Source organism: Anopheles merus, chromosome 2R (assembly GCF_017562075.2).
Source record: "Anopheles merus strain MAF chromosome 2R, AmerM5.1, whole genome shotgun sequence".
NCBI classification, from domain to species: Eukaryota; Metazoa; Arthropoda; class Insecta; order Diptera; family Culicidae; genus Anopheles; species Anopheles merus.
Window position 1 is genome coordinate 35,603,346 of NC_054082.1, and position 18,035 is coordinate 35,621,380.

At 47.0% G+C, this 18,035-nt stretch overlaps 2 protein-coding genes and 1 non-coding gene across 10 annotated transcripts in view; 1 reads left to right on the top strand and 2 right to left on the bottom strand.

Annotated features, from left to right (window-relative positions):
• LOC121587927 (cardioacceleratory peptide receptor-like) overlaps positions 1 to 3,612 on the top strand; it is a 51,002-nt gene extending 47,390 nt beyond the window's left edge. For all 8 annotated transcript variants that reach the window (XM_041905287.1, XM_041905282.1, XM_041905283.1 and 5 more), the window contains 4 exons: positions 121 to 216; positions 318 to 509; positions 1,152 to 1,449; positions 1,529 to 3,612. In XM_041905287.1, the coding sequence (XP_041761221.1) occupies positions 121 to 216; positions 318 to 509; positions 1,152 to 1,449; positions 1,529 to 1,772 (830 nt within the window). In that variant the 3' untranslated portion in view covers positions 1,773 to 3,612. The remainder of the gene's footprint in view (positions 1 to 120; positions 217 to 317; positions 510 to 1,151; positions 1,450 to 1,528) is intronic.
• Positions 3,613 to 3,694: 82 nt separating this feature from the next.
• Positions 3,695 to 18,035, bottom strand: part of LOC121587926 (cardioacceleratory peptide receptor-like) — a 49,582-nt gene continuing 35,241 nt past the window's right edge. Inside the window, exons 4-9 of the mRNA XM_041905281.1 lie at positions 11,387 to 11,522; positions 7,784 to 7,981; positions 7,600 to 7,695; positions 7,367 to 7,531; positions 6,988 to 7,279; positions 3,695 to 6,208 (exon numbers count right to left, since the gene is read on the bottom strand). Of these exons, the coding sequence (XP_041761215.1) occupies positions 5,956 to 6,208; positions 6,988 to 7,279; positions 7,367 to 7,531; positions 7,600 to 7,695; positions 7,784 to 7,981; positions 11,387 to 11,522 (1,140 nt within the window). The 3' untranslated portion in view covers positions 3,695 to 5,955. The remainder of the gene's footprint in view (positions 6,209 to 6,987; positions 7,280 to 7,366; positions 7,532 to 7,599; positions 7,696 to 7,783; positions 7,982 to 11,386; positions 11,523 to 18,035) is intronic.
• Positions 13,261 to 13,334, bottom strand: Trnan-guu. The gene has a single exon. It is a non-coding gene; the product is annotated as a tRNA-Asn (tRNA).

Below are 18,035 nucleotides of genomic sequence, written 5' to 3' on the forward strand. Positions count from 1 at the left end.
TTTCGCGTTTGCGTATTTTATTTTATTTGTAACCACAAATTTCGCTTCGCTACGCTTTTCCAATTTCCTCACCACCACGCTCACCAACGTGGGCGACTGGGCTTCTCCATCGCGTTGCAGGGAAACGTGCCCGACGCCTGGTGGCCGCCGCCTGGGGCTTCAGTGCCGTCTTTTCATCGCCCATGTTCTACCTGTACGAGGAGCGCACCATACAGAGTGAGTACGGCGTTCGCGGTTGAGGGTGTACCTTTGCTTTATTTTACAATCTACTTCCAATTTCCCCGCTTTATCCCCATCTCGCTACGAAACGACGGCAGATCAGCTGCAGTGCTGGATCGATCTCGGCGACCCGTTCCGGTGGCAGGTGTACATGTGCTGGGTCGCGGCCTCGCTGTTCGTCATACCGGCGTTCATCATTTCGGCGTGCTACGTCATCATCATACGGACGATCTGGAGCAAGGGCTCGATGCTAGGCCCGACCGGTCCGGGCCCGAACGGCGGTGGCAAACGTAAGTAGATAGGCTTCCGTGGTGAAGTTTCGAACCCGCTTTCGCAATTCTTGGAACGAGTATAATTTCCTTCCCGTTTTATTTTGGGATTGAGTTGATGTGCAGCCATGCTGTGAATCGAATTTTCGGACTTTCCTTGTTTATGTGCGCGAAGTGCGTCCGTTCTGCACGGTGCAATTTTTGGCGAAGATGCTTCTGTTATGTTTTTTTATGCTGTAGTTTGTTTTACATTTTAATCATATTTGAAGCGCCGTTGAAGCGCCGTTGAAAAAAAATTGAGAGTGTTTCCCGAATTTAATAGGAATAAATTCCAACGTCTTATTGGACACTTTTTTTTTACTTTTCTCATAGGCTTTAAGTTATATTAAAAGCTATTTTGAAGTAATTCCTGTTTGAATAGCATTAATAGAGAAAAAACAATAATATTGCATACATTTAGGCTTTTAGTAGTAGTAGGGATATCGGCAAATAATACAACCAACAATATTTTGCATACCTTTAGGCGCTTCTAAGGCGCTGCTGAGATTAAAGCGCCTCTTTTTTGTCTGAATGTTTTATGTTTCAAGTATTAATTGAGTATTCAAATGTGAATTGTTTTGAAGTTAAATTTACTAACCGTTTTTTTTCCTTTCCTTCCCTCAGATCGACCGTTGCGCAACGGGGGCTGTGCCGAGCTGGCGAGCCGACGGGCCAGCTCGCGCGGCATCATACCCCGCGCCAAGGTGAAGACGGTCAAGATGACGATCGTGATCGTGATCGTGTTCGTGCTCTGCTGGTCACCGTACATCGTCTTCGATCTGCTGCAGGTGTTCGAGCAGATCCCGAAAACGCAAACCAACATCGCGATCGCCACCTTCATCCAAAGTCTGGCCCCGCTCAACTCGGCCGCCAACCCGCTCATCTACTGTCTCTTTTCCACGCACTTTGTGCGCACACTGAAGTAAGCTGACAGCACCCCAAAGATTTTTCTCACCATCGAAACTAATGTGTGCCCTTTTTATCCATCTCCTGCTTTGTAGAAGACTTCCACCATTCCGATGGCTACTGTCGTCACCGCTGTGCTGTGCCAGCGAGGAGGACCGCGCGGATCGGGGCCGCTGCGGTACGATCTCGAACGGAACGCGCAACCTGCGCAACCAGCACAGCAGCAGCAGCTCGATGCGAACGCTCACCACCTCGCTGACCGTGTCGACGCGCCGCTCGACCGCAACGATTTCGACGCGCGGCACCAACGGTGCGGCCGCAGGGCGGCTGCTCGTGTAGCGAGGGGTGGTGGGGAGCGGGCTGGTCGCCAGCGGGCCAATGCCCGGTGCCACGCAGGTCTACCTCGACACCGACGGCAAGATATTCCTCGTGCACAAGACCGCTCTCCACCAGCGACTTGCTTGAAGCGACAAACCTGCGACACGACGGCCAGACTGGTCCGTGGCGTGAGTTTTCGAATGGATCTCTCAACCCATTGAACCGGCATCCATTTTCGGTGGATTGTGCCTGTGGGTGTGTGTGTATGTGCGCGTGTGTGTGTGTGTGTGTGTGGTGGGATTTTCCCATTCAGTGCTTTGTCTAGTCAGGATGCGGGGATACAGCAAACAAAAGCTAGCCACGAGAACATTGCGCCCCAAACGGGTCGAAAAACAACGAACAAATTGCAACGTACGAGAGTAAGGTTTCAGCACAATACGTTGAAGCTGAGCGAATTGGAGCAAAGCAAAGGTGCAAAGCAACGAGTACTAACTCCAAATCCATAGGTTCTACCCAACGGGGAAACTAAACACTGTTCAAAAGGGATAAACAAGCTGTACGGAAGGGCACTGAAAGAGAACATTTGCTTTGTACATTGCATAGCTTTAGGCGGACACGAGCACAGAAGTATGCAATCTGTGTACGGTTATGTGTATAACGCTGCCCCAAACACATGTTTGTCCTTTTTTTTTGTAGCAAAATAGAGGGTGCCTCCTGGGTGGTACAGAGTCCTTCGAAGCATCCAATCTCGGTGAGATCAGCAGGACAGATGGGAAGATAAGGTGTAATTTTGTATATCTTTTTAGGATCGAGCGTGGCAAGATTGGTGTTTTTTTTTTAATTATTATTATAAAACCTTTCAATGCCCATGAACAAAGATACAACGAGTCTGATGACAGTAGGGAGTATAAGAACGCGTTAATGGTTTAAATCAATCGATGTGCTTTGAACTAGCTTTATAGAATAGGCAGTCTTGACCGAGGTCTCCAAGGCAAAAAGGTCTAATTTGCGCTCTCTAGAGATTTATATTAGTTGAAGTAATGTGAAGAAGCATTCAGATTTCGTAAATGTATAAGCAGAAAGCAAAGGTACACACATACACACAGAGGAAGATGAAGGCAAAGATGAAGGATTAGATTTTTAGCAACATCACAAAAGAGCGCTGCTAGTGATAGGAATGGAAATGAATCGTATAGTATTTATAAGCGACATTGTGCCACAGCTGAAACCAACGCTTTTCTGTTTTGCATTTGTAAGAAAACAACACAATACAATCTACATACAAGTTGCACGAGTCGAACGGTTGGCATGCAAGGGTTAAGCTTCACAAAGAAACGTACTTGCATGACCGTTATTCGAGTCTAATGAGGAAGGTCGGAGAATGAACCTAATGCAGCAGTGCTCACCTTTAACGTTGTAGCTTAAGGTGTGTACTTGATAAGTAGATGACAGTATCAGCTCCAGCAGTGAGTATGATTGTAGCGGTAGCAAGGAATCCCCTTAAATCCCATTTTCTACTCAAGCATTTTGTCCCGAGCGACAGCGACAGTGGCCGTTAGAGATAACAGATTACAGTTTTCCGGGCTCGTTTAAGCTATATGTTAAGATGTTTTAAAATGTCTATACACTGTTACCACCAGCCAGTTAACATTACGTTGTCTTTTTACCACGCTCTCCGCTCTCCAATATGACTGAAGGTGTTTTAACTACATATGCTTTTGTACAGCAAACACAGTGAGTTGGTTGAAAGCTTCACAACTCAACCGCAACCAGCGCGAAACCCCACAATTTGCACAATTGTAATAACCAACATTCTTGTATACCTGTTGATGATATAAATATATACATATACAAACACATACCATAAATCTTTTACCAAAAAAGCTTATTACACACAAATGCATGTTCTGCGAAAATATACCAAATAATCGTACAGGCGAGCGTAAACGGGCAAGCTTCTCGGTACATTTATTAAAGGAAATAATAGTTACCACTACATCACTGGCTTACATGCTAATCCGGGGTTCGACAGGGTTACTCCTTCTGCGCGAAGCATCAACATCCGATACGGGCAGGGATTGTGCTTTCCTTCCCACGCGTCCTAAATCCTGCTCATCTATTTATACTTTCTTTCAACGCATCGCAAACATTACTCTTGGGATTTCCCTTCTTCGCATTATCTAAATGCAAATACCCATCATTCCCACCCATTTGCCCGGCGTCTCTCTCGAGGATAAGATATTTGACCCTATCCTTTTCTGGGAGGGTTTTATTTCCGATGCTACCGCAACCGTAGTTCGATGAACTCGTTCGCTCCACCGCCCTGATTGATATCCGCGATTCATCGGGGGCGAGAGTTCGGTGCTCACACAGAATGCTGCCATCGTCAGCCCACCCCAAAAACCCTATCCTACGGTCGACACATCTACATTTCCGTTCTGCCTCGAAAACCCCGAAGTGCTCCGAAGAGCATATGATCTGCCGCAGCTACCAGCTGCCGCGCGGGGTCATGAAAAACGATTCATACATGCATGGGGCTGGGCTTTTCTCCGGGCTTCTGACTTGTGGGGCCATTTCTCGTAAATATTTGCAAATCGTGGTTTTGGTTTTACATTTTTACTTGCCTCAATATACATAGATTTGTTTTGCTCAACTCCAAAAAACGGCCTTCCTGGGTGGACGACCGGCTTTTGGGAATTGGAGTACTTGCTGTGCTGTGGTACTTCTGTATGTGGCTTTGGATGATTTTTGTTTAGCTTTTCTTGTGTGCAACGATAGTTGAAACCTCTTTGTACATGCAACGCGACCCTAAACCATGCGCACCATTCCACATTCTCGATTTACGCTGGCCGCTGCTTTGTTTTGACGGGACGTTGTGCTATTTTTCCAGCCTACAATTTCACTTTTTCCGATTGACGACGAGCCAACAAAGCCCAGTACGCCCACGCGACCTTTTGCCATCGTTTTATTCATGCCTGGGCCTTCGTCTGCTATCGTCCTTAGTTTATCTGTCTTGGCAAGAGATTTCATATCGCATCTTGCTTGCTTGTTTGGTTCGCTTCCTTCGCCTTCCGCTCCTCTAATCACCGGAAACACACACTAAACGGAAGGATACGTAAGGGAAGATGGATTTTGGGTGGAAGGGTTTGGAGACAACATTTACATAACATTCATTCACCCACAAAAACAAACACACAGACACACACACACGCACGCACACGGACGTACTTTTACGATAATAGGCGTACCATAAATCTTTCTCGTTTTTTTGCCCCCGGTGGTTTTGTCTTTCAAACAGAGCCTACCTCATGCTGAGACGGATTGCTCGCGCAGGGTATCTTGCCAAAAAGGACAACCGCACAACTCCGCCGGTCCTTTTTGGGCCAGCTAGCATGACTGTTGTGTCTAATCGTTTCATTTGTCTCGGCTTTCCGGACTTTGCCGGCGAATGAGATGGGTCGCGTACTTAAGAAACCACTTAGCACATGGTGCCACCAGCCATCATTGTGCCGTACTGGCCAGTCCAAACGGCACTGGCTCTGTTTCCCAGGCAAATAAGTCACTAATGAAGTCGAGACGCCTGTTTTGGGTTCGATGGATCTTCCCAGCCTAAATGTATGCAATGCTCATTGCGTCGAACGCCTAAAGCTATGCAATTCGTGTGTCAGTTTTGCTGTTGCTTGCTCCCGTTTTAAAGCAGCGTGCTGAGATTAAAACAAACGTTTCGATTCCTTTTTTCTGTCACTCTTGCTATAAATGGCTTAGGTTTAGCGTTCTTCAGCCTTTTTCGCTTCGGTGGGATCGGCGGAGTGACTGCCACTGCCAAGAAGCGTATTCATCACACGCGCTTTGCTAGGGGGGGGAGTAAATGAACTGAGAGATTAAGATTGTTAACAGCACAAAAGCGACACGCTTATGCCAATGCGAACGCTTAACCGGAAAGGAAGTTGAAACGGAAATGATTCTTGACGGAGGAAATTAGTGCTTTTGTTTTAGTTTTGCAACATTACAGCAACTACTCGGTGCGTGTGCATTTGTTCCGTGATTTCTCTTACATCCATTCTTCATGTTTTATTTCTATTCGCGATCCCTTCCCCAACATCTATCCCCTTCCTTTTGAGCAGGATGCATTCCTGCACTTCCTGTAGCCTGTTGTTGGCTGGCCAGCTCGTTGCAGTAAGTACTTTTTGCGCACCCTTTCCTTCTACACCTCCGACATGGCGAGTTCGGTTTTCGGGCGCTCCACAATGACGACCCGGGCCGGCCGCAGACAGGACCGGCGGGACACGGTCAGCGATGTGGTGAGCGTTCGCATCGAGTCACTGCTGTTGTGGTTGTGGAACCGGCCGTGTGCCGTCCCGTTCACCGTCGTCCCATTGCCGAGCGGGAGTGTGCCGGAATCGTGCGGTTTGCAGCACCACTTGGTCGACCACAGCCAGCGGAACGGTGGCAGCCGCCTACAAAAGACAAACGGGAAGAGAAGAGAAACACGGATTCATTAAATAAGTGAACGATAAAGCGACCCGAATGGTACATTTAATTTGTCCCTCTGCCTTAACATCCTTCCCAAGGGGCGAGAAAAGTTTGTGCGCCTTTGTGACGTTCGCAACCGCGTACCGGCAGATGACGTCTGTCGGAAAGTTAAACCCGTTAACCGGCGAACCGCCGGAACGTTGCGAAACGATTGTAAATTTACGACCGGTCTCGCAAATCAATAAAGCCAGGCGCGTTCAGCCAGCGAGCGAAATGATGACGCTCGTAAAGTATAAGCACCTGCCAGACGGTATAATCCGATCAGTGGCCCGTTCGCCCGGGCCCTTCCTGCGAGCGTAATGGATCAATTTTTAGTGGTTTTGACGTTTCGCATTCCATGGCCTGCTGGCTACATCTGGACGGTGTGTAAAATTGAAAACACATTGCCACTCTTTTAAATGGCAGGACGAGGGGGGGGGGGGGTGTTAAGATTCGGTAGGGGTGTTTCAGTATCCGCCTCTGCGCTTACTTTGATTGGACAGCGCGCTCTTTGCTTCGAGTGGCGGTAAATATTACCGACGATTTATGGCACTGGAATGCACGCGGTGATGCAGTGAGAAAGGGGGTTTTCTTCTTTTTTTTGCGTAGAATGAAATGAATTACGACTGTTTCGGCTAATTATTAAACTCACAAAACTCGATATTAAAGAATCTGCAGCAGGCACTCGACACGCAAATAGCATAATTGCCCACTCCTCACTCACTTGATCATACGGCACACCTGCGTGGAGAAGAGACAGTAGATGAGCGGGTTGGCGGCCGAGTTGAGCGGGGCCAGGCTTTGGATGAAGGTGGCGATCGCGACGTTCGTTTGCGTGGCCGGTATCTGCCCAAACACCTGCAGCAGATCGAAGATGATGTACGGTGACCAGCAGAGCACGAACACGATCACGATCACGATCGTCATCTTGACCGTCTTCACCTTGGCGCGGGGTATGATGCCGCGCGAGCTGGCCCGCCTCGTCGCCAGATCTGCCATACCGTTGTGCGTGCGGTCTGCAATCGAAGTGTTGTAAAAGTTAGGTTAGTGCTTCATACCGCACGTACAATGCAAAATGGAAAAGTAAGAGCAAAAAACCTCACCGATTGGACCGAGGATGGTACCCTTTGCCCAGATCGTGCGCACGATGACGGCGTAGCAGGCGGAAATGATCAGCGCCGGTACGACGAACAGCGAACCCGACACCCAGCACATGTAGAGCTGCCATCGCCACGCCTCGACCAGATCGATCCAGCACTGCATTTTGCCTACCGGAAACGAAGCAAAACTTTGTGAGTAATCAAACCCTGCCATACGGGAGCCCCTCACAACCCACCCTGTATTAGCCGCTCCTCGTAGAAGTACGTTATCGGCAGGGAGAAAAGTATGCTGAAACTCCACGCCGCGGCCACCAGCTTCCGTGCACGACTCCCTGGGGGAAAAGAAACAAACAAACAAACAGTCTCATAACAGTCGGCTGTGGTTGGGTTTCAGTGTCATTGCCAGTACGGAATACTTACAGCAGCCGGAAAAGTTCATCGGATGCGTTATGGCATCGTACCGGTCGATGCTGAGCGCGACCAGCACGTACGTGGACGCGTACGTAACGCAGACCTGGACGAAGCGGATCGCTTTACAGGCGGCATTGCCCGCCCGCCACACCACCGTGATGCGCCAGATGATGTCCGTCAGCACGTTCAGCAGTCCTACGCAGAGATCTGGGGACAGAAACGGGGGGTGAGTAAAAAGCTCTTTTATTAAATAACAGTTACAATGTGGTACATTTAAATGTTTAAAGGAGATGTAGCTGTGCTCTTCAAATAACGTCAAAAAAGGGTCTAATGTTTGGCCAAATGTTGGTATCATGTTTTATTACTTCTTAACAGAACCGACGATCAACACTAAAACCTCGACACACCAACCACACTGGGACACCGAAAATAGACTCATAAAAGTAGTTCATTGCTCGTAAGGAAGTGGCTTTTTTCCCCCCAGAAACTATTACCGTTCACCCATGTTCAACTGCTGTTTCCAACGTTCAACCTCTCTGCGTCGCGGGTGCGCAGCACAATTACTTCGTTCGGTACGCGGAAGTTTGTCCGCCCTACAAATTTCCACGCTTGCGTTACTGGTGCCAGCGTGCACAGATCGCGATAAATGCTAGTAATGGGGCCCAAAAGCCCAGGACAGTGAGGGTATGGAGGTTACCATAAATCTACTCACAATTTATGAGCACTCATGAACCAGAAGAACATGACCCAGCGAGAGCGGGGCATTACTTTTACCACCGGAAGCGAGAGAGATAGAAAAAGCAGCACTAAATGTCCGTCGGGTTTACACCGTTTTTTTTTTTCTGTGATCGATGACAAAAAGGACCAATGTAATTCCCATGGAGCCGGTTGTGCTTGCCGAGGCCTTCAAGTTGGTAAACAAAGTTCAACGAAAGCATCAATGGGACGGAGAAAGCGATCGAAAGTAGATTAAAATTGTGATGGACTGGAATGGATTGTGCGTCATGGTTGTGAGAAAAATGAAGAAAAGTGGGAGAAATTAGGGAATGCTCTTAACGGAATAATGAAAGATAGAGGAGACATTTCAAGAAAAGCAGCAAAAGTGATTAAACGTTCTATTTTTCGATCCATTTTCGTTGAGGCAGTCAAAGATCAAAAGTGTCCTGCGTGGCCTCTGGGAATTGTCCATCGCTCAAATGTAATTACAGTAATCGAAGGCATCATTTTCGTGACATCGCTTACCCGTCATTAGATTGATTAAACATGACCCATAAATGCACGATTGTACGGAGTATCCGAAAGGACAGCAATGAAGAAGCGTCGGCGGTGACAAAACTCATTACGGCAAGGGCTTTTAATGAACCACAATGCACAGCAAAAAGCAATCAATAAACGTGATGCATTCCGAAAGGATTCCACGGCCTTTTTGTTCCTCTCCTTCTTCTTCTTTTAATAGCTCATCTCATATTTCCATTAGCGCAAGATTAGCTGCAATTATGTATTGTTTGCGTACGACAAATGGTACACCATGCTGCTCGTTAGCTCGTCGAATTAATAAACGAGGCCACTTCACCGCACGGCACGGGGAGCAGCAGCAGAAGCGAGCAGCAGAAGAAAGAAATTCCTATTCGCCCTCGGAGGATGGAAAATCGATCGAAATTCTTATGAACCTGCACCCCCACAGCCCGCCTCACCAAATGGACACTTCAAACACAGGGCACAGCACAATTTGTACCGCGCTGTTCGCGATGCTACGCGAGAATCCTTGCCGTTCGTTGTGACAGTTTTGTCCGCATCCTTTGATCATTGCACCGTTTTCTGGCGCGTTACAAAATCAAACACAACTCCTGTGTTTGCTTTTCACTTGCTTCTTCGACCGCGGTGCGGTGCGGGAAAGGGGGGAAAATTGCCATTTCCGTGTATTGTGTGTCGGATCGGAGAAAGAGCCCCTTTTTTGCATAGATTCGCAAGCAAACACACAGCTCGCCCAGCATAAGGACATTAAATGAAGCGAACGCGAACAAACAACAACAGTACGCTCGGTGTTGCTGCTACAGGGTCTTGCGTAAGAAAAGGTTGCGCTGCGCTGCGCTGTACGCAGCGAGGATGATCTCGCGCGTTTGCATCTTCCGAACAAGGGCGCGCGCACACACACACAAACACACATAATTTATATTCATCGACGTTGTCCTCGTCCCCGTGTTCAGATGGAAAGGGATTCTGGGTGTTTACGGGATTGATGATTGTCTCTCGATGCGTTCGTGTGTGTGTGTGTGTTTTTTTTCCCCAACCCAGCATTTTATGACGCATTCTTGGGTGAAAAACAGACAAATACACTGATAGAGAGAGAGAGAGAGAGAGAGAGAGAGAGAGAGAGAGAGAGAGAGAGAGAGAGAGAGAGAGAGAGAGAAGGGGACATATGATGGGTGAGTGCAACAACTTCAAACGACGACCGCGGGACGAGATGTGGTCCGCAAAGACACATAACGTGAAGGATGATTCAACTTGTGGAATGACAAAAGTTTGACCTCGTTTTCCGCCCCATCCTTCCACCTTGCTAGCTGCTTCCGGAAGCTGCTGCCCTCTATGTGTGTGTGTGTGTGGGCTGGTGGTTTCGTGCTGCATCAAATCACCCACATCAAATCGCATTAAAGTAGCGGGTTGGTTGAATTTTGACTGGCATCATATTTTCCTCCCCACTGGGCGAATCCATCGCATGGAGAAATCCCCTCCCCCCCCCCCCCCCCACACACACACACCCGCAGAGGGCGATGGGTCACTGTTTTATGGGCGCAAACTTTCCAAATTCGAATCTCCGGGTGAGAATCCGAATCGAACACAAAACAGTACTAAAACCGAACCGAAACATCCGTCCGTCCGTGCGTCCGCCGGTCCGCTCACTGGTAGCGAAGTGAGTGGTTACGAGTCGCTACTTTAGTGCACTTGCCAGAGCACCAGTTTGTTGCCCTCTGGTACAATTTCAAGCTGACTGCTGTGTATGTGGTTGTGCTATCTATCGGGTAATCCAAAAAAGTCACAAAATGGAAGGAAAATCGAGCCCCATGATTAGGAAAGGCGCTGTAAATGGATTATGGTGCTAGCGGGACATCAGACAAAGTGCGGAAGCTTCACCGGAAAGCCTTTAAAAAGCTCGGCGAACAAATCTACCAGGAAATCCTGCTGTAATCCCTTTACGAAGTACGAACTTTTCCAAAGTTCTTCTGATATTTATCATCTTTCCTTCTTGAAACAATGATACATAAAAAAGCAATAAACGACTTCGACAACAGCTCTCGAATGGAGCAAAGCACGATTCCAACACACGAATTCGTCAGTGTTGAAGTGGAAGTGGAAAATTAATAATTTCATTTCACTCTCATCGTGAACTCTCATTTCGAACCAATCGGTTATAAAGTAATCTTTTGTTTCATTATTTTGCAATATCTCCGATCCACTCAAAAACACAATTAATACAGCCTGCCCCAGCCTTTTACTTTGTGTAGCGTTATAACCATCTCTCTCTCTCTCTCTATCTCTCGCTTTGATGGTGAAAGCAATAAAATAAAAACAATAATAATTCAATATATTACACATATACCTCTGCACACTTACCAGCAATTGCGAGCTGCTTAATGAAGAAATTCATTCGCGATTTGCGCGTTCTGTTCAGCATCAGCGTCACCAGGACGGCCGAATTGCCCAGCACGATCACGGTAAACAACACCCACAGGAACGCGAACTGTTCAGTCTACGGAGAGAGGGGGAGAGAAACAGAGAGAGAGAGAGAGAGAGAGAGAGAGAGAAATAGAGAGAGCGAAAGGTAAATTGAAATGTCATTTGCATGTTAAAACCGTTAAACATTTTCCCTTCATTGAGTGTCTATTTTCCCTTCCCTTAATTGAGTGTTTCTTTCAGTGTTCAAATCTCTAACGGTTGATGGTTTACATGACGGTTAAATGCGAGGCCGCTAATTGCCGGTACCGCACCGGTATTGCAATTCATTCATTCAATTTTGCATTCAATTTAGCGACCTTTGTTTCACGTTTTCATCACAAACACCAGGCAAACCGTATGTGCCTGAAGCGTATATACTAAACACTCTATGACTAAACACGTGCGGAAAGGAAAGCAGAAAGCTGTACTTCTTAACGTTTGTTTCGTGATGATGTTTGAATTTCATCTTTCCTATGAACGACGAAATAGCATGGAGCGGGCGCCAATGTTGTTCTTAATTTTAATCTTGTTTTTTGGTGTGTGTTGAATTAACTGCTGAATACCACCACAATTCTGTTGCCTGCGTTGGACGGGATCTAAGCTACGGGAGATATTCGTTTATTTTACATTGCATGCGTTTCCCACAGTATTACAGCAGCTTTTTAAAACGCCAACAAAACACTCTTTAAAGCGGATAGGAATTGTTCGATGTTGAAACGTCAAGTGAACCTTTTTGTATAATCTTTGTTTTTTTCTGTCCACAATACTAGCATTTCCAACACCGTCAACACCTCATTTTCTTTCCTTCGATCATCTTCAACATCCGGGATGAGGGTAAAACTTGTTCTTTGCCTTTCGAGCTCATGGCACACTATGCACCGTCCCCAGCTGGCTGCTACGAAACCTACGACACATCCTTCCCAAGGCAAAGTTTAATCAGTGTAATTGAAAGTGATGCAATTTAAGTTCCGGCCTGAGGAGGATACACCGTCGGAAACTCTTATCTCCCCCCCCCCCCCTCCCATTCCGCCTCTTCTCACACTCGGATGAGGCGAAAATGGGGAAAAATGGAACGAAAAGGGGGTTGCTTTAAGAAATTTAATGTAGTTCATGTTGCGTAGGATGGTCTGGCCAGTGCCGCCGCCGCAGCCGCTTCTGTCGCGGGATACTTTCGAAGATCCTGAACAGCCGTCCGTCGCCCTTAACCGTTCGGGCTAATTAGTGTGTCTGGTGGTGTGTAAGTTGAGCATGATAATAATAAATTGATTCTCTTCTCTCCACCGCACACCGTACGCAACGCCACAAGCATTTTTTTTTTGTTTCTGTTTTATGCTATTGTGTCTGTTAAACTATTTAGGAGTCGAATCATTGAGTTTGAGTTCTGGCAAAAGCACAAGGACGTAAGCGGAATTGGGGCAATGGTAAATTAATTGCAAGAATAAGTACACCGTTCAGCGTGGTTTTACTGTAGAAGGGCTTGCGTTGTTTGGTACAAAACAATGTTTTGTTCTCGTAGCTAACTCTAGCTAACTCGTAGTTTTGCATTCAATAAATTGCACGTAGCATAATTTAATTAATTTATATATTGTTATTTTCAATGGTACACTAAAAAGAATATATAAACCAAACGTTTGTACTTAACGTGTTTGTATTAGTTTGTAAATATATTTGTGTACTACAGTCATTTAGCTGTTGATTAATTTTCTAAGAATTCAAATTTTCGTTGTTACTTTTTTTCTAAACACACTCAACCACATAAAAAGCAATTTCGCCGCCCCCGGGTGGACTCGAACCACCAACCTTTCGGTTAACAGCCGAACGCGCTAACCGATTGCGCCACGAAGGCGATGATGCTGTGCCGTTCGCTAACGCGTTTTGTTGTGAGCTACCAAACGCAAACGTACCACGCTCTGCGGGTCGAACAGTGACTTCGTAAAACCACGATAGCGATTCCACGCTACGGTATTTGCGTCATCATCATCACACAGTAATGAGCAATACATAAATATCATAGCGAAAGCGAGCCGGTTTTTGGTGACGTTAATCACAAGCACTGAATTTAATCAGACATGTGTAGTTGTTTTTGTTAGATACTTTAAGTGCAGTTTTGTATTGTACGGTAGAGTTATCAATAGCAATTTTGCTTTGACTTGCTCGATTTTTGTTTGTTCAAGATGTCTGACGATGCACTTTCATATATGCCGTAAACGTTTGTCCGAGTCAGATGTCTTGTTCGATTGGTGCCAGAGCGCCAATTTACGCGAATATTCGAGATACGCTGGTGCCTCCGGTCAGCGCATATAACAGCGCATGTCGAGGAATACCTGTACAAATATGACGTCATGGCGCACCCCCCCCCCCCCCTTGACGTGGCGTGGCGTGATGAAACAATGTAGATGTCAAATTAATGCGCTCGCCTTCAGAAGCCCTGATTTGCTGTGTTAATTGTACTGTGGCCAACCTGTATCCATCAGCACCACGAACCACAGTGCAAGCGGCAACAATAGCCATGTACAGTTTATCATTTTTCCAAAAAGCTTGGCCCGGTTGGACACATTCACCCATGATTGATGCATACAATTTGCCATCCCTATTCACATAATTGCTTCTGACTGAATAATTAAAAACGACTGTGCGTTCCCCGGAGCATGTCAATGTCAGCGGCCCAAAACACGTTGGTGCAATTATTAAAATGTCAAAAAGATGATGAAACGTGTACAGTAAGCCTAATAGGAGCCGTGCGCAAAACTCGTTTACAACACCCAATTTTACGACACGTGGGGCATGTCCGTGTTGTGTTCCACAAAGGACACCTATTTTTAAACCGAGCAAATAAAATATCTAAATGCACAGCTCAATACGGAGCTTTCCGTTCTATTTACGACAGCACTGTATTGTGCTGCTTGAATGTGGATTATTAAATCTGTACTGTGCGCACGACCCACCTTATTTCCTTAAGCTTATTTCCGATTCCATTCAACGCATTCATCTCGACTACGACGACGAATCGAACCGAAATTCCAAACACATTTCTAATACTCCAGTCCACTGTACGGAAGCTGTCTGTGCACATTCTTTCACCACAGTTGACGAACCGCGCATAATCGGGGCGTAAGGTATTTTCGTTGCCACGTTGCGTTGCGCTTTACATCATGAATATTGTTGATGCGTGATTGCCGACCGTCCGACCTGAACCCGACCGACTCACCGTCCTTCCGTCCGTTCGTCCGTCCAAGCTTTGTCAACTTCCTCAAGCAGCAGTACAACATACCTAAATGGTATTCCAGGCTGACTTGGCGGGTCCCCTGGGGATAGCAGTGAGTAACTTCCAGGACCGAAGCAACTATTCCGCCGCTATACCAAGAAACTGCTTGCATTTCCCTCCCTTGCCACTCGCCACCCGACGGCGGCAACCGTCTTTGACTTGGTATAACGGTGCACACAAAATTCCCCAGGAATTAGAGGCATTACATTTCCAGCAAGCGAGAGATAGAGGGAGCAAGAGCCAATTCCGAAGGCGACAGCCAACCCAAGCGTTGCAGAAATTATTCACAATTAATTAAATTGCAATAGCCCACGGCCCAGCCGTGTACGGGCGGAGTAATTAGATGGTTAACATTTCAAGTCAGCTCTGCCCCAACAGCGCGTTCTCTTTCTCTCTTAGGGCCATGGTTAGGGCTGCGTGAGCCAGTAAGTTTGTGTAATAGCTACCTCTTTTTTGCGAAACCTCCGGAATTATAAGCCCCATACGATACAAACACCCAGAAGTCGATGGATATATTTCAACTTCCCAACGCGCTCTTTCCGCACCCGCTGATGGACATCTTTGGACGTGTCCGGGCTGGCTGGCAGAGATAACTGGACTCGTCCGTCCCTCCACCCTGGCTGTGCTCTATATACGTCTTAATTTTAAGAAGCACCCCACACTACTTCCTTTTTCGCACAAGGTCCCACAAGGGTGCTCTGCCCAAACCAACGTACGTCTTCCAGTGCGGGGAATGGGCAAGCCGCGCTGGGACCTACTGCCAATCCGCAAAAGGGTACGCAACGCAACGAAGCCACACCACGATGGGCCAGCAAGCATCGCGAAACGCACCACACGGTGAGGGTTTATTTATCGTCCCAACAACTGGGCCGACAACTGGGCGATGATATCTTGGCGATCGCTTGTGTGCCGAACTTGGTGGTTTGGTAAAACTTGATCCTACACACTGCCACCGGCTTCTGCTGGGGTAGGCTTCGTTTACCTTTTGTTGCGATCCTTGACACTATCCTCTGTCCTGTGTCTTTTGTTTTGAACCATCACCGGACTGGAGCGACAGCACAGAACTGGAACCCCGCAGAACGGGGGAGGGGGTATTTACCGAGTAGCGCTACACCCAAGACGCCAAGCGATATCTACGATCTAGCGCGTAGTGGACCTACTACGGAGCACGCAGCGCGCTCGTAGGCAATGCTGCCGCGGTACATCATTACGACGGCCGCGTACTGTACCGATTCTCCAAAAAAGGCACTACGAATGCTGATTGAGATATAATTTGTATGCTCGTACGCCGTGGCCATCCGTACGGCTACCGAGGCTGCGATCGTTGCGTACGTTCGCCCCCGGAAGCTGTAGTAAATCAGAGCAGGGCACACTCACACAAAAACGGAGACAAAAAATGTTTGTGCTCGTGTACGGGATCTCCCTCGGTTGAGCATAGCACAACAACGTGATTTATTATGGCTGATCGTTCGGTACGATTTCGTACCGATCGTGTACAACAGCAGACGTTCGTCGCGAATGGATTCGCTGAACAAAACTATCAAAGTGTTTGCATCTATTGGGAAGTCCTAATCGGTCCTCCTAGGTACTACCGTTTTGGAAGCGCGTGTTACTGTTTACAACCACCGGCGGTGGGAACGGAAACAGACCCATCGTCTTGAATGGCAAATTAGAAATGTATGCTTGTTGTTTGGCAGGATTTGCGGGCAAAACAACCAAAGGGCTAAAAACAGGTTTAGTGACCATGTGGAGTTTGAAAGAAATTTGTCAAACATACAAAGTTTGAGTGAAGCTTTCGATAAGATCTTTCGTCTTGATAGGTATGAAATTAATTAACAGCTCCATGGTGGGAGAAATGGCACCTGTCGTCGTGTGATCGACAGTATGGAGAAGGAAATTATCAACAAGGCTAATCAATACAGCGTACGCGACACCATTCCACCCAGCTACTCCCGATCGCTTCTTCCCATTTCGGGCTTTCTACGTTCGCTCAGCCAAACCCAAACCACTTCCCAACCATCGCTAGCCGCAGAAACAATCGTGTTCAATCCCTTAATGAACTTGCAACATAAACCCGGTTGAAACAATGTCGGTCTTAATTAAAACTTCCTCCGATGGAGTTATCAATTCCTCGTGCCCATCACGATTGCAACCCCCCTGTCCAAGGTTGACGGTGCACACGAAACAGGACGTGCAGCTATTCAGTGAGCGCGGGTAAGCAGCACTTAAACCTCCATAATTCCGCTGCCAACCGTAATCGTCTCATGAAATCGCGTCGGAATCCATATCGCCAGCAAATTCAATCTGCTCCATTCACAGCCCCACGGGGGGATCGAGAAGCTGGAACTGATTGTTGAGCGATTGCAATTAGCAGCCGCTCGGTTTTGCCAGCGCGTAGTTGACACGCGACCGCGAAGCACATTTAATCGCAACCGGTAGCGTGCGCAATTAGGCTCGTCAGGCCAGCTCCAGTTGCCTGACAACCAGCTCGGTACAGATTGTCGACAAAACGGTCACATCACGCAGAAGACATTATTATCTTGCAATCTTAAGCAGGCAACTTACTGAATGTTTTCCTTAGAATGTACTGAATGTTTACTGAATGTTTTCCTTAGAATCACTGCTTCATACACCATTATCACAAACAAATTGATTACCTGTACACTTTTTGTGTTTGAAGTAAACTTTGAAAATGGTGACTTATTTGTGTTAAATGTAGCAACCACGTGCCACGTGGAAAGCATCACAAAAGAAACTTTTCAGAGCCTTACAGCGCCCAAATGCTGGTCATACCAACCAGCCGGCTTACAACGTGATTGTGATCTAACCGGAACCCGTTCAACTTTCCACAAACCACCAAAACCACGAATTGGGAAGGATGCACAATGGCGGGAAACTACTCCTTTCCTTGTTGATAAAAGGGAGTGTGGATCTACTGTTTTCACTGCCTTTTTTTGTTAGACCTTTCGCCCGAAGGTAATTGATACTGGTGGGAAAAGTTTTTCATCAAGCCCACTCATGCAGTGTAGTGAGCGGGTGGAAAGCGTTGTTGGCTTGGTTGCACGCGTATAAGAGAAAACTATTTCCCCAGGCAAAGGTGCACACAGAGCAGCATCAAAGGACCAACTTATGCCATTGAGGTGCAGCTGAAGCAGTCTATTAGTTACCTATTATAATGGGGTGCAAACCATGCTGATAAAGGGTAGTGACATTCCTTTCTCAAGAGTGTTGCTTGAATGTGTGTAGCAAAGTTTAACGTGTGGATTGTGTTGCAACTTTACA